The 16288-nt window shown below is 42.3% G+C and overlaps 1 protein-coding gene across 1 annotated transcript; it reads right to left on the bottom strand.

Moving 5' to 3' along the window:
• Positions 1-3878: 3878 nt before the first annotated feature.
• On the bottom strand, positions 3879-16169 carry LOC311020944 (coiled-coil domain-containing protein 6-like). Its single transcript, XM_084021226.1, is given in 10 exon segments — positions 3879-5159; positions 5161-5261; positions 6871-6992; positions 8571-8671; positions 9662-9818; positions 11532-11692; positions 12071-12174; positions 12752-12880; positions 14598-14747; positions 15878-16169. Coding segments are annotated over 10 exon segments (1374 nt in total). The 5' UTR covers positions 16133-16169; the 3' UTR covers positions 3879-5065.
• Positions 16170-16288: the final 119 nt, after the last annotated feature.

Raw genomic sequence — 16288 nt, 5'->3', positions numbered from 1 at the left:
TCCTCTTGCGCGCGCGGAGCGCACCGCAGACAGATGAGCTACAGACAGGGGAGCCACAGACGGGCTTCCTCTTCAGAGATGTGGCGGCCGTGTCTTCATGGTTCATTCTATACTTCTTGTTTACATTTTTTAAGTTATTGAACAGTAAATAAGAAAACAAACGCAGTTTACAGGCTCATGCACAAACACAAAAGTAGTTTTACTTGATAGCTTTCCAGGTCAAATCAGGAAATAAATAAATAAATACATACATAAATAAATAAAAGGACAATTGAAAAAGTTAATAATAATTAACTACTTAATAAATAATACTTAATAACAATCATTCAAATGAAAAGAATGATCTAAATAGACTTGTGTCTGGTCTAGGGGGAAGTTGGGGGTTCGTGTGCTGACTGTGGGGGCAGGGTGCAGGCTACTTCTCTCCAGGAACATATTGCCATCATTCCAGTCCGAACCGGTTGATGGATGGTAATAATACTAACACCACCATGCACCAGTAGGGTGCACTGCCTGGAGTCGTCTCCCTGGGGAGCTCTGATTAAAGCAACAGGCTACACGCACAAAAAAAACTCCTGAATAATCACTAAAACATAGCAAGAGATTCATTTAAGCTCAGGTAATGTAAGAGTGAGCTATAAAAAGAGTAGGCATGCATTGACAGAGTGGTCAATTAAAATAGGTGTAGCCAAGGAAACACAAGACAGGTTGGCTTGCATTTATGTGACTCAAATGTAAGAACAATCCTCTTTCTACCCAGAGAATCACACCAGCAGCCTGATAGATATAGTTTGAATCACATTTAAATGAACACAAACCCAAAAGTGGACGTCTTGGGTTTTGGTCATTTCATGTAGTCACGATGTGAAAGAAGAAAGAAGTGTTGCTCTCGGTCACATAGCCACTGCATCATAAAGTTATATAATCATGTGATTGCACCCAATTTCATAACCTCCGGTCAGAAACACAGTGGAACCAAGTCAGAAGAGAGAGAGAAAAAAAAGGCAGAGTAGACGAGTGGAGAAAAGGTACGGACACGGAGGACTCAAAGAGGAGACGTGAAAGATGAAAGGAAGGGGGCTGGCTAAGAACAGGGGAGGGATGAAGAGAACAGATCAGAGGTCAGACTGCTTTTCACACTGAATGCAACTAGAATTCTTTGGGAACTTTGATGCTTTTTCCCATAGCTGAAGTCTGCTGCCAGGAAGGGTCTTACAGAAAAGATTTAGGCTCCATAATCCCCTTCTGCCTGAAACATTAAGTGGAAAAAGAACAAATGAGGCACAGTCAATTGTACTCCACACTAGCATTACATTGACACGTTGTCCCAGACCAGTTCCAACCAGATATAGTGCATGTGGGGGACAGTGTGTCGGAATCTGAGGGAGGGTGGGGAGTGGATTACAGAGCGCTGATGGTACACTGCTAACACAATCAATGATGGTGCTGCACACACACACACACACACACACACACACACACACACACACACACACACACACACACACACACACACACACACACACACACACACACACACACACACAGACATCTCATCTACATTTATTGACCGGCACACAAACAAAATCAAATCAATTCACCATCTCCAGACTGAGATGGTAGAGAGCGAGTACAGGCCTAAAGACTCATAATTTGGATCCGCGCCCTCTTTGTCATAGTCATCCTGATATTACAACATCGAGCAAGGGTGAGAGACACTGGTGACCTAAATCATTATTGGCCAATATCTAAGCTGGCTAAAATCCAAGACTTAAGAGTAAACTCGCAACTTTATTCCTTCCTGGAGGTCAATAATGTTCTCCTTTCAACTTCAAGACCCAGAAAGAATAAAGTTGCTTGTTAATAAATTAAACTTTTATTTATTGTAAGTCAATCAGATTTGTCAATATTGATCCATCCATCATCACCCGCTTGGCCTGTATGGGGGGGGGGGGGGGGGGATTCCGGGTTCACCCTAGACGGGTCGCTGGACGTTGGGGATTTTGGTACCCTAAGAAGATAACCTTTTTTGCACATTTTTCTCTCCTGTTACTGGAAAGTACTATTTTTTCTACCAAAATGTAAGTGATTCGTGTTTCCAATAAGAATGTTAGATTACTACCTGAATTAGAAATAGTGTTTCTTTTGATATAAATATGAGTTTTAGCATGCTGGCAAACATGCAGCATCACTATAGTACCTGGTTTACGGTTACGGCTGCACCAGAACAATGTGTCTAATATCAAATGCCCGCAGCACACCGCAGGTTAGAGATATGGACAACATGACAACACAGATTAAGGGTAAATTCCATTATATTTTAATTTGACGTTTAAAAATGTCTGTCATATGACTCATCTGCGGCCCATTGATAAACCCATAAACACACATTTCCCACCACTTTCATATAAGCTGACCTGATATTCTTTTCTCTTTCTCCAGCACTTTTCTGACACCTGAGAAGCAGCAGCCTGCTGTTCTGTTCCGTAAGAGGCTTGGCAGCTGTAATAATACAGAGCAACCCTGCAGTCTGGATAAATGTTGGTTTCGGCCGCCCAGCTCCATAGAGCTGCAGAGGTCAGAGGTCACCTTAGCACCCAGCAAGGCCTCCCTGAGCCTCCAGTGCAGATTCCTGCTTGGATTAGTTCGGGTTGCCGAATTCAGCAGCAAGAGAGAGCACCTCAACATGGTAGAAAAACACAAAATACACTGAAGTTGTATCAGAGCGCTCAGCAAGTCTTTGGACAAAGATTCATGTGACACTGATGACGGGGTGTATATTATGATTCTGGCGAGTTTGAACCGACCGTATGTGTGAATGAGCTACAGTTACCTGCAGAGACATAATGGAAGCCTAATGCGTTGCGTGTTGCTGTCATCTTTGCCCCGTTCTCCTCCCACCACAGGTTATTGCACCCACATCACAAAAGGTTTACCTTGTTAAATGATCCTGGAATGATTGATACGGAAAACACTCCTCTGGTCTTCGGCCAGTTAGATCTGGTTAAAGCTCACTAGGAAAGGGAAGTTACTTACTGGCAGTGAGTGGAGCAGCTGTGTCTCATCACATGATGCCGCGGTGCAGAAAATCAACACCAGGAGAGAACCGATGCCGTTTCAGTTGTGTTTTTCAGAGTGTCTGTCTTGATCAGCCCAGACTGAAATAAAGGATTGCTTTACATGAACTAGCACAGATGACAGGCAGGTTTTTGTTCAGCATGTCCAGTGAATTATATATTTCATTTGAATGTTGCATTGTCGTTGCAGCATCCTGAAAAGCACCGTCACTGTGCCCAGCATGGTGGTGGTGTAGAATCCAATTATAAAACATGTTGCTAACCAGATATTTACTCAAAGTGCTTCTTTGAGCTAAATGCTGATGATTAGAAGGTATAAAGTTGATTATTTAATCATTTTATTTTTAAGAATTAGCATCAAGAAACATTAACTGATGGGAATGTAATTAGCCAATGTGTTTTTTTATACAGTTCATCCTCCTGGGACCATTTAATAACTTTCAAACATGTCATTTCAATGAAGCAGTCATTCAATGTCAACCTGAGGGTGGCACGAGGATAAAACGTCAGGGGTGACTAAGGTAATGGTAGTTTATTCTCACGGGGCCTTGAAAATTGTTAACAGATTTTATGGCAATCTATAATTTCAGTCTGAAAATGAGGTCAAAAAAAGATGACAAAACTAAAATCTGACCAGTGTTTAGGCCGTTACAATCTGCCAAATGCAGTGTGTGCATCAAACGGCAGTTTCCCGTCAGGGTGAAAAAATCATGATTAAGAACAGACCGCTTGTTATTTGCTCTCAGTTCTCACATTACAATTGAGAAGCAAATACTAGCGATAAAACGGACAATGAAAAACAGGTCGTCATCTCAAGAGCTTTAATCATACATAGAAATTTAGTTCAACAGTACCATTCCCTTTAGAATGTTTTAGCAGTATGTATATTTAGTGTAAAGAGCATTGTTTTTTTTTCCTTTTTCTGATGAGGAATATCCACACAGATGATAGAAGCTTTCAGAAATACACCAGAGAGAGAGAGAGAGAGAGAGAGAGAGAGAGGGGGGAGAGAGAGAGAGAGAGAGAGAGAGAGAGAGAGAGAGAGAGAGAGAGGGAGAAAGAGAGAGAGGGAGAGAGAGAGAGAGAGAAAGAGAAAGAGAGAGAGACTGAGTACATGACTAAGTGGTAACACCTCAGACTACATTTTTAAACACCTCATAAGGCGACATTTATCTGTGGTTTATGTACCAGTGTCCTTCCTCCTTGATGCTTTTTTTTCCTTTTCATTTTAACCAAAGAGCAGCAAAGCCTTGAATGCTTCCAGAAACTAAAATAACTGTGGCACAAGCTCGGTTTGATCAATGCCCTATAATGGAGAATGTCCAAGCAGTCTTCTATGACACCTCTCGCTGACCTAATCGAAGCTGCGTTAAGCTTGGGGTCGGGGTGACTCGTTCACACTGCTGCAGAGACAAAGGGGGTGGGGTGAGCCGAGTGGAGTACATTACTGCAATCAAGTGTCATATTATAGGCATGATAAGAATCGACCACATCCACCTATCAGTTCGTCCATTTCTCTAGCCATACATCCCTCCATTGATCCAAACATCCAACCTATCGGAAAACACACCACCATGAAACATACTTTATGTGCTGTTTGTGCTATCTCAGAAGCGCCACAACATCAAATTCCAACCAGCTAAAGTCCCAAGCAAAGAAGAAAAAAAAAAAAAAATACATGTACAAGACAGAATGTGGAACAGATAATAGGCCTACAAATCCCAGAAGTGATTATTTTTCAGTCCTTCCATTCCTTTTAAGAGTAGTTAAGTAACGCCACGTGTTGATTTGGCAGGCGGTGAGCTTCACTGAGCCGCCGTCTTGTTTCTTTTTCCCTCTAAGACTTTTGAAGCTGCTTCTTTTGTGGAGTTGGTAAGGAGTTAGAAACTTGACTTCCAGAGCTGGTAATGATGGAAGCTGCTTGTTGCGGTAGCGTCGTGGCATTCAGTGGGCGCGCTCACGCATGAAGACAGAGACTGCGTGTTGCGTTAAGGCTGGGAAGGAGGCGGCTGTGCGGCGTGCTGCGACATAGCTGCCGGGGAGGACATGGACTGGACCATGGGCTGAGCTGGTGGGGGGTAGCGGAGGCTGAGCCTGCAGGGCCCCTGAGTGCGTGTTGGGGGAGGGTGGGGGTGTTGGACGTTTGAATTTGTCAGGGCTGTTGCTTCTTCGCGGAGAGGGCCTCTGTTTAAGAGATGGAGAGAAAGGAAATAATACATAAATAAGCCTCATCTTGTAATGCAACAACACTGCAGAATTAAGAAGCAAGTTTAGCAATTTGTGGGAAAAACCGTGGTGTTTTGAGGAAGTCAGTCCAACCATTCATGTGAACATATTTTTCAATCAACGTTTTTATTTCATTTTCGGAAGATACAGCAAGAAGGTATGCTTGAATAACGGAGTATAAAAAAAGAGTTAGTTGTAGCAGTTATTTTTGTTCAACATTGTTTCCAGGGCTACAAACCACTAAAACTGAGCTTATGAGTGGCCACTTGTCTCAGTCATGGTTCCCACACTGAGCTATTGGTCTATTGGTCATGACCAGACAGTTGCAATACCAGAGAAATTAAGGGGGGGGGGGGGGGGGGGGTCCGAGGTTCTGATCTCCCACGGACTCCTGCCTCCTGGGTGGGCTAAGTGGTGATGGGAAAGATGTGGTGTGTACCATCCACATAGATCAAGACAAGGAAAAGATGCAAAATAGCAAAGCAGAAGAAAACAAGAGTTGGCGTAACACTGCATGGGACAATGGTAAGGTATGGTAAGGTATGGAAGGAATAGACTGCAAATGAAAGGGATTAAAGCATATAACATAATTATTTAATCATTAAATACATTCTTTCAGCAGCCTGCATATGAATATCACCATCGGTAACATTATGAATGCTGCTACTGACCTGACCAGCACTTAATTGTAAGGTTTAATTGCAGCTTTTAAGTGGTCGAAACCAACAACTCTCAGACTAACGGCAGCTAACTCCTTTAAGTTTTATTTTACTGATAACTGAATCAAAACACCTTATCTCATATATTTGTTCATTCACATATCTTTTATATTTTTATTACGATTTTAACCCGGGGTTATCGTCCATTAACCCAATGTGACACAGTTGATGTGTCAGTCATAACTGAAAATGAAAACGTTGGCCATGAACAAAGACTAGAACAGACAATAACCCCAGTATATAAGCTTAATAAAAATATAAAAGATATGTGAATGAAGAGATACATGAGATAAGGTGTGTTTATTCAGTTATCACGGTGCTATTGAAAAGATAATTGCATAACCGACTGGACCTTGGGACAGGTATGCTCTACTAGTATCAATGTAAGGGGGCTATTTTGTGTGACATAACATCTGTGTCCGAGTTAACTGACATACATAAAAAGGACAACAATAGGAACAGGGTCCATCTGATGTGAATGTAAACACATTTGTATTACAGCTAAAAGACAATTAACAGTTAATCTCATGGCAAATGACTTCAAATCCAATGTGTGGTGATAAAACACACATTTAATCTGGGAAAAAGGAGAAGTCAGTGCGTGTGCTCTGTTTGATGTTCCCAATTACTGTGAGATCATTGTGTCCCAAGTTTAAGGTTATTTTATCAAACATAACAAACCAAAAGTCTCACTTGGATCACATGTCAGTTTAGAGCAAAGATTACATTATTATGTAACATATGAATGTGATTTTATGTATGTATTGTTGTTGATAATTTACCTGTATTTTAACATTTAAAATGAATCGACTAACATTTTGTTGGACTGGTGGCTGGATTTTACTCACCGCTACGGCGTGAGAGGAGCTTCCGTGAACGTGCAGGGCGGGGGTGTTGTAGTGGGAGATGGCAGCTCTGGACAGCGTAGCTGGAGGAGTGAAGCCAACTGTGTGGCTGCCATATGAGAGACCTGTGACGGCGACAGGAAGACAGACATGAGAGGAAAGACGCACAAAATGCATGTACTTCTGTTCCAAGTCATTGTATTTATATTACTATAAATCCGACTCTGGTTGTTGAAACTTAAGTACTATTATTCCTCTATTCTACACCAGGTATGTGGAATGAGAGATGCATGTAATTTGTATTTGGCTGGCAGAACAGCAGTGCTCTGGTCCCTGAGGTATGTCTTATCATTGTGCAAACATTTACATCGTCTGATATCCCGCTGAATCACACAAAACATTGAGCGGACCTGGAGCGGCTAGATTTTAGTCTGCACGAGGACTCTGGTATTCTCGGGCTAAGCCTAAATACTAGATCCAACAGTGTGTCCCTGCTGGACCTAAGCATTAATAAATGTGTTAGACAAGTAGGAAACTCCTTTAAGGTGTAACTCGTAATGTTAGCGAGTGTGCAGACTCATGAGAAACACAGAGAGACCATGTGTGTGATTGATTATGAAGGTAGCAGCAGCATTTAGCTGTGAACATAGCAGTGTGTACAGTATAGTTGATTTGTCGGTATAAAAGACTCAAGCCAAGTTCTCCTGTCCTGCTTGCCACCTGCTGTTTCATGTGAAATGAATTAGTCACAAAGGTAGCAACAACAAGGTGGACTGACCTTTAAATGGGACGGGGATATCCATTTAAGTGGCTGCTGTGTTTACGCTATATTTATAATATTTTCACTGTTTTATCTTGCTATCAGACGGCCCTTTCTGACAGGAACTGAATTGAAAGTGAAACTCATGTTTGCTATCTTCAAAAGCACCAGATTCATTTGTAAAAACAGTATAGATTTTTGGTTTCAGTTTAGTTCTCCCTTGAAAAATACATTTGAGAATAGCGTAATATCAAACTGATGAATTGTTTTTTTTGGTGGGCCTTTCCTTTAGATGACTAAGTTTTGCTGCTGCCCGTCCACATTGCTTTACTCCTGTGCTGGGTCTCCAAACTGAGGGTGTGCAGACCACCATCTACTGTACTGACTATGGACTAAGTACCTCATACAGTCCCACATCACACACCCAAAATAACCCTTTAAGGTGGACCAGCTATTCTCACTTTAGTAACACGCTGCTACTCTGAGGTTTTGTGCAACACCCGCCCTCAAAATTGCTGAATGCATACATTTTGTGCTTTTCCCTCCTTACTCACATATTTCAATATTAACCCACTTTAAAACTACAACTACTTTTGTTGCCAGCTTCACACAACTAATTAACTGCAGTGACAAACATCACAGCAGTACACATGTTCCTCTGGTATTTAAAGTATCAAATATCTGATCAACCCTGATAAGAAACGCAAACATGACATCTGATGGGCCTCTTAAATCCTGGCCTTTAAAGTGTGTTTGACAAATTTCAATGGTAAGCTTTTTTTTCTTTTTTTTTACAAAGATAATGCTTGTTTTCTGGCAACAGGTCATATCAGTAAATATCAAATGTGCCTTTTATTGTTGTGTTAGCTTCTCTCTCTGACGCAATATAACTTGTTGTCTGCTGTATTTCCTGGACAGTGGCCATGTCAGCCAGTAGACCTACCAGGAGATATGGGTCTGCTGGAGCTCGGGGAGGGAGTGTAGGGGATGGGGCTGGACACAGTCCTTGCTCGCAAGCCCTGCGCAGACATCTCGTTGAAGTACCTGAGGATAACATGACCAAAGTTCCATTTCAGTGTGCATCAATCAGAATAGTTATTGATGATAACCCCTTAATATGGCCATTTGGCCATGGGAAGGGGGGAGGATATTTTTGATGACAGCTGAGACTGATCAAAGTAGAATACTGTATGTGCAGATATGCGTTTAAAGAGATTTGGTCCTTTTCTTAAATATTAACATTTTTTGTTCAAGGACCATACCTGTGGTTTTGCATATTTTACTCATGCCATGGTTGAGAAAGTTGTAAGTTGATTTTAGCCTTTATCAGAATGAAAAAAGAATTCTATATTTCTTTAAATGATTCTGTGTAAATATGGTTACAATAAAAACAACCTAAGCAGGTGGTTGTTTTATACATTATAATATGCAGTATAGCACTTTTAAAAGCTAAATGACATCTTGAAAAAGCCATAGACTGACTGAGAACACTGACATAACAGGCAATAAAACCAGTGCAATAGCCAATATAAAAAGATAGCAATGAGATGAATTGCGAGATGATCTCATACTAAGGGGGAAGGAGCATTGTTAAAGTGTTTTTGTGTCGATCCTTAGAGCCATCACCACAAACACATAGTCCTGTCAAAATGTCACTGTGTACTGTGGAATGGGGTAATGGCTGCCAGTAGGAATGAGGATCGCACATGAGTCATAAAATGTTGTTCACTCATAGAAAGAAGACAGTCTTTGGTTTAGCTGCTATTCAGTTAAAGCAAACACAGATCTGACGAAATCAAACTAATTTACTGCTTATTATTTTGATATCTGCCCATATCAATATTTGTGCCTGAAGCCACCTTGGCAGCTACAGCCTGAATAAAAACTACAAGGCAGTACTTAGCATTCAATATTTCAAAGAAGTCTCTCTCAACCACCACACTGGATTTGCTGACGCATGTGATTTTGCACCCCCGTGTTAAGTTATTGCAACCTTTTTGAAAAACCTTTCCAAACATGCGTTCCATCCTCTACCTCTCATCGTCCATCTCCAAACTGGATTCGCTCTCCGACAGTTGTCTGCACAGGGCCTCCCTGCGCTCCATTTCTCTCTGAAGCTTTCTCTGCAGCCGGATGTTCTCCTCCCTCATGTGTCGCTCCTCCTCTATGTACTGGGCACGCTTCTCCGTGTCTGGACGGGGACACACAGAACAAATGACTGAGGACATATTGTCACAAACATCCAACTGTTCATATAAGGCAGGCAATGACATGATGACTTTTGGGAGCATTACTTTGTTGATATATGAAAGGTTGGACCGACAGCACCCTCTAGTGGCAAAACTAAAGCATAGACAAAATAATGCTGAGACGCACTCCTGGTATGTGTTCAGACCAATCTGTTTATCAAGCTAAATGATCGAGCCGAATCAACACTTCTGGTTGTCTGAACAACAAATACATGTTACTAACTGAACAGAAAAGCTTTTGCTGCTGGGTTGTTGTGCTGCAAGATGCTTCTGCCATTTTGTCCACGCCCCATGTGCTTCCGTAGAACCCATAAAGAAATTCAATGTGCAAACACAGTTGGTACAGGGACGCTAAATTAGGTAAGGGCGGGAGTTTACAAAAGCGGGGGCGACTGATAAGTGACTTATTCAGGAAGAGAGATCCTGACAGGAGATAGTGCGACACTATCGTGCGTGTGTGTGCACGCCCAAATTAAGACATACAACAAAAACAACCTGCACTTTGTGTTCAAAGTGTTCAGCAAAAAGAAAAAAACTGGGTGAATTTTTCACTGTAAAAATTAGTTAGAGGTGCTGGTGATTTAAAAATAACAAAATGTTTACTATATAATTTCAATGCAATGTCTAAAGCAACAATATAGGGAATTGGAAAGTGACACCGATTCTTTGTTACTTCTAAATCACTGGATCATTTTGTGACCCATTTCTGATCAGAGTTTAAGCTGGTCAATAGAGGTTCACTGATGCTCCCTAAAATCACAAGCCAGGTCATAAGGTCACCAGAAGACAAGTCATTTTTATGCCATTCAATCATTTCCCCTGCACCTCTGTTATCTTATTACCATCAGAAGGTTTTATGGCCTCAAAGAACACAGCTTAAACAATCTATATTTATAGATTAACTTCTTAACTTCCTGTCTGATTCCAAGTATATATATTATCAGCAAGCTAAAATACAGTTATGACATTTTCCAAAAATCCATTCTGGTTCATTAGTTTTCAAAACAAACTAGTATCGAAGGGTTGAGTCTCTATTTTATTAAATGGCTACACTGCCAGAAATGTTACAAAGTATAAGTTTTTGTCTCACAAAACATTATGAATATGGTTGTTTAGTAACTTTAAAAGTAGCTTTTCTAAAAGTCTTCAGATGTCTCTGATTTCTAGGTCACTACTTGCTAACTGGGGTTCTCTAGCTTGCTATGTTACTAACAGTCCATCCTCATGTTGATTAAAAAAAAACAAAAAACACCCTATAACCCATCCGAGATGCTCAGTGTATTGGGCAGCCCTTTCAAGAGAAATAAAGGGGGAATTATAGCTTTAGAACAACAGTTACTTTCTTAGAGGCTTGTTTTCGACCACTTCCACTTCCACTTCCTCATATAGCCTCACATATCACCAGGTGTAATGCGACCAGTGAATAACAAGGAGGAAACGAAGATGTAAGCGATGTAGGGCAAGGACAGAAAGTATCCTGTTCTTTCTAGTCGCTGGAAAAACACCCATGACTCGGTGTAGAGTTAATCTGCCCCTCATAGCCCATCAGAGGACCAGTTCTACCAATCACATCCTTTATCAAGGGATGCGAGGGCATGTACCCCTTCAGAGCCCACACCCCCTTGGATCATGTGACAAGTTGAGAGTCCACTTACGCTGCAGCTCAGTGGTGCGCAAGCTTTTCTTAAGCCTCTCCACCTCATTCTTCAGGAAACGGATATGCCGCATCATGTTCTCTGGCGAGTCTATCTCCATGGAAACATCTCTTGGGGAGGGAGGAGCTGATACGGGCTGGTCCAACTTCTCTTGAAGGATTCTAGTTCAGAAAACATATTTATTATACTTTTAGAATTCATTAACAGAAATGATGGGCAGGATGACAAGCTTTTAATAAAATTAAATCCATCTGAGTTTCCCTCTTCTTTTGGCTGAATATAAGACAATTTCACCTAATTCTCAAAAATTACAAATATTTCCTCATTTGATGCATCTTCAGATTGAAAATATCTCCATTACTCAAGTAAAAACATAACCCTGTAAAAGTGTAGCCAAAAGAAACCTACTAAATTATTTTACACATAAGGGTTATCATTGTCCACAAGATGCTGCTGAAAACAAGCTTTGAATCCAGGCCTGCAGGAGTCAGATTCTAACATGTCCATCGTGCTGGAGACGTATCAGGATTTCCCCCCACCTTTTCTCAGCCTCCAGTTTGTCCATCCGTTTCCACAGTCTGTTGACCAGGGCTTCTTGTTCCTGCTCTAATGTGTTCTCAAGGTCGATCTTCTCCCGCCTCAACTGGAGAATAAAAAGGAAGAGAGAAGAGCGTCGTTCACAGATACCTTGGCATTGAGAACAATTCACTCGACTGCACACAAATGCACTGTGCTGCAAACCCAAGGTTTCTGTCCAGATTAGCTTCTCTTTCACAGAGCTACAGTCTCTATGCCGGCTTCTGATGGAGCCACTGTGGCAGAAAAACAACACTGCTATAAAGATTTATTAATTTATTAACCTCAAGCTATGAGTGTATTTGTGATTGAGTTGGTCACATTTGTGGCTAAAATCAAACTCATCCTTTTGTCTGGGCTAAATGCACAGTGGCAATAAGCATCACTCTGACATATAAATGTATTAGTGAGCAGCAACAATGATTGCATGCACGTCTCCAGAACATTCCTGTCATCAGAGCATGGAAACATTATAGACTGACTTCAACACACACACAGACCAAAATGTTTTTCCAGTAAACAATCAGTGGGATAAATTAAATATGATGAACTTTGGCATCTAACACAACAGGACATACACGCCCAGGGATATGTTGTTCCACACTGGATACTGAAATATTCTCTCTCTAGCACAAGAAGCATACCTGTTCCAGGGTTAGCTGTTTAGAGATGGTTTCATTCTCCATCTTTTTGATCTTTTTCATGAGCTTGTTAACCTGGAACTCCTGCTCCTGCTCCAAGTGCTGCTCCAACTCTGCCTTCTCATGCTGGAGCTGGGATAGAAAAGGGGGGGAAGACAGGGGGAAAAGAAGAGGAGATGGGCGAAATGCGAGAGATGAGAAAAAGAAAGGAGAGGGGAAAGAGCACAAGAAGAGGCTCACGGTGAGTCACATAAAAACTATTCGATGACCACAGTGAACAAACACACTGGTGGTCAGATCATCACATTTTGCTTACAATTTGAGAGTTTAACAAAACAGGAAGCCGCCATTACAATTCTACCAGATTCATGGTTAAACTCGGGAGGAATAAACAGCATAAAATAATGATTTGGCAACAAAAGCAACCACCTTTGGCAGCTCACCAATACAAAGCAAGGGTGCGGCTCGGCCCAGACTCAAATGGGATGGCTATGTGATGAATTATATAAGCCATTACTCATTACAGGGAAAAAGGATGTAAATTAATTCATAGGAAAGTAGTACTGGAGAGTGAAAAATAACCATTTCCATTATGCTACCGTAACACCTCAAAAAAGGGCAGTTTGTTTTAACTTACGAGTTGAGTGCTTATAGTATCCTGGCTGGAAGAACAAGCCACCAAGTTTTGCCACACCCAGTGCAGCCATTTTCTTCCAATTTACACACTAACAATTTGGGGAATTGTTTTGATAATGTGACTCACTTTAGCTAAAACAACTGCCGGCTATATCAGGCCTCCACCCCACTGTTTTGTGGGATATTTTATCCCACTTTGGTTCTTCTGTCCTTGTAGAGGCTGTTTGTACGCATCACATGAACAGTGGCATCATTATGGCATCTGTCAGTTTATAAGCTTCCTCTCTTAAAAGACAAATCTATATTTACACATTAGACAACTTAAGAAAGGGGGCTGCAATTCATTGAATTGTTTATCAACAGTGTAAAGCTCAAAGAGTTCTGAAAGGGGGGCACTGATTCAAATACCTGTGGATGGACATTTGGCTACCACGTTTAGATGACTAAAATAAAAGGTTCATCATCAAAAATAATGGTGGAGAAAAAACAGGTCAGACAAAATGGTTTGCAACAGTGCTTCTGCAAAGGAGCAAATACACACTCAGTAAAATAAATTAGCACATTTGCTCAATTCTCCCTCCATCATCACAAGAATATAACACACACACGCACGCCATTTGTCAGCACCAGGCCTATGGGCAGAGAAACACAGGTCTGTTTCATGTCAAGTGAAAAGGCAAGATAACAAAAGCCCAAACATGTCCATCTACATGACTTTAAACAGGGGCTGCTGAGGCATGTGCATGTATCCCTTCCAGACTACCACTTCTTTACACATCAACAAACCATTAGTTAGCCTGCAGCTAGCTATTGAAAGTGTGAGAGCATGAGTGCACTGCGCTCTGCAGTTGGGAAAATAAGATGTGGAAAACAGTCAACCAAAGAACTGACGAACGGGAGGAGAGTAATGTGAGAGTCGTTTAGAGTAGCTAGCAGCCGCAGTGAGGTCATCGTGAGCCTTTCCAGGCTTCAGGCAAGTACCATACAGCTGTGTACATGGTAGCCATCCACCCGACAAGCTGAATGCAATTACAATGCAGCAGCCAACAACTTTGAATAATTCAGCATTATCTGTGCATCCCCAGACCACAGTGATTTTTGTATGGCAGGTGAAGTCAAACCGAAGTCAGGCTTTCCACGTGGTGCCTGGCATAAACAACTCCAAGCAGTGTGGTTAAAATGGCAATTTGCCTATCCTGTTCCCATCACTCACATGCATGAGTTTCCTTGACAGTTCGTTGGTGAGAAATTCCTCCTCTTTCTCATAGTTGACCGCCAAGGTCTCCTTCTCCTTCTGAAGGGCCTGGATCTTCTTGAACAAGGTGTTGCTGATAAATTCTTCCTCCTGCTCCGCTCTCGCTTGCTGCAGGACAAAAAAAAACAGATGAGAGGCGGTGTTAGGGGCAACGTCAGTGTAGTAGACTCTGAGATCTGGCACATCACATTTGATCATGATAAAATTCAACAAAACCAAACGTGCATTTATAAGAGTACAGCAAACAAACGCACCAATAAACCAATGCTGCAGTGAAGTCTACCAGCCAAAGAGGAAGCAGCATTTTCCCTAATGACTCAAGATATGTTGCAGTAACGGGTGACTAACAGCGAGGGCCAGAGTGAAACAGAGTGAGGCACTAAGGAAATGTGTTGGGACATCCACGGCTATCAATACAGTGGGATGATACGTCTGTCCTTGTTAGCAACAGTCTCATATTCTCGTTCTTCACTGACCTAGGAGCTAAATTCTGTTTTGCGAGCTGGCAGATTTGTCAGTTGTTTAAGAACAATGAGGGGGGGCTACTAGAAACCAAACAGCTAGGTGAGCCTCACACATTTAGAGAGGATGCACCGTGGCTGACTTGCCATCATATGAGCCTGGCAGTTTGGCTAGCTCGCTTAAGTTTGGCCTACATACTCCCCCCATCTATCCCACAGATCGGTTACACATTTTATGAAGCTGGGGCTGATTAACCGAGCACGGAGACATGACGCATCGGTCCGTGCCAATGTGCCGCTGAGGCTATTTATTTCCACACGGTTACCGTATCCTCGTTGGGCATAACGTGGTGACAACGTCTGCCAGTGAGTTATCAGCTGGCCAAACAGCTAACACCACTGAGAAACGTGAATCGTGAGGTTCTGCAGCGTTTTAACTTGACGTTACCCGCTGAGCTAACGTTAGCCAAGATTAGCAACGCAAAACAAAACAAAGCAAACTAGCTGGCTGCTGCTGCCCAACAACCTAGCACTGGTTAGCCCACTGGCTAAATTAGCAACAAACCCAGCCAGCGTTAGCTTGTATTAGCTGAGCTACCAAAACACCAGAATGCTGTGATCTAATGGACATAACAGCCCCATGTAACACAGTACGTGCACTAACGTCGACTGTTTAACAGTAAATAGCCAACACTAGCCGTAGCCAACTTACTGACAAATACAATATAATGTGCGACTAGCATCTAGCTACCTAGTTAGCTAGCTAACGTTACTTACAATGGTGACGCTAGCTTTGCGGAGGTCCCGATTCTCCTCCTGCAGGGCTTTGCACTTGAGTTTGAACGTCTCCAGCTCAATTTTAAGAACTTTATTCTCTTGCTGCAAGGAGGCCAGGCGGTTCGTCAGTTCCTCCAAACGAAACTGTGAGATGACTATGCTCGGTTTGCCCGAATTCGAGGCGGAGGACGACATCGGGGTGGCCGAGCTGCTCCCCGCTCCGTCCGTGTCGCTCTCGCTCGCGCTGTCGGCCATGGCTGTGCGACGGTGTGGAGTGTAGGGGAAGACGACGGCAGCTGCGGCGTTTGAGGAGCGTACACAGCACAACGGTACACCGTGTGACCTTGCTCGCGCGTGTCGGCATAGCGCCATCGTCAGGATGCCTCCAGTACCGCCCGATGCATCCTCGAC

The sequence above is a fragment of the Eutrigla gurnardus genome (assembly GCF_963514095.1).
Source record: "Eutrigla gurnardus genome assembly, chromosome: 11".
In the NCBI taxonomy this organism is placed as follows: Eukaryota; Metazoa; Chordata; class Actinopteri; order Perciformes; family Triglidae; genus Eutrigla; species Eutrigla gurnardus.
Note: the sequence above shows the minus strand (reverse complement) of the source record. Positions and strands in the feature narration are given on the sequence as shown.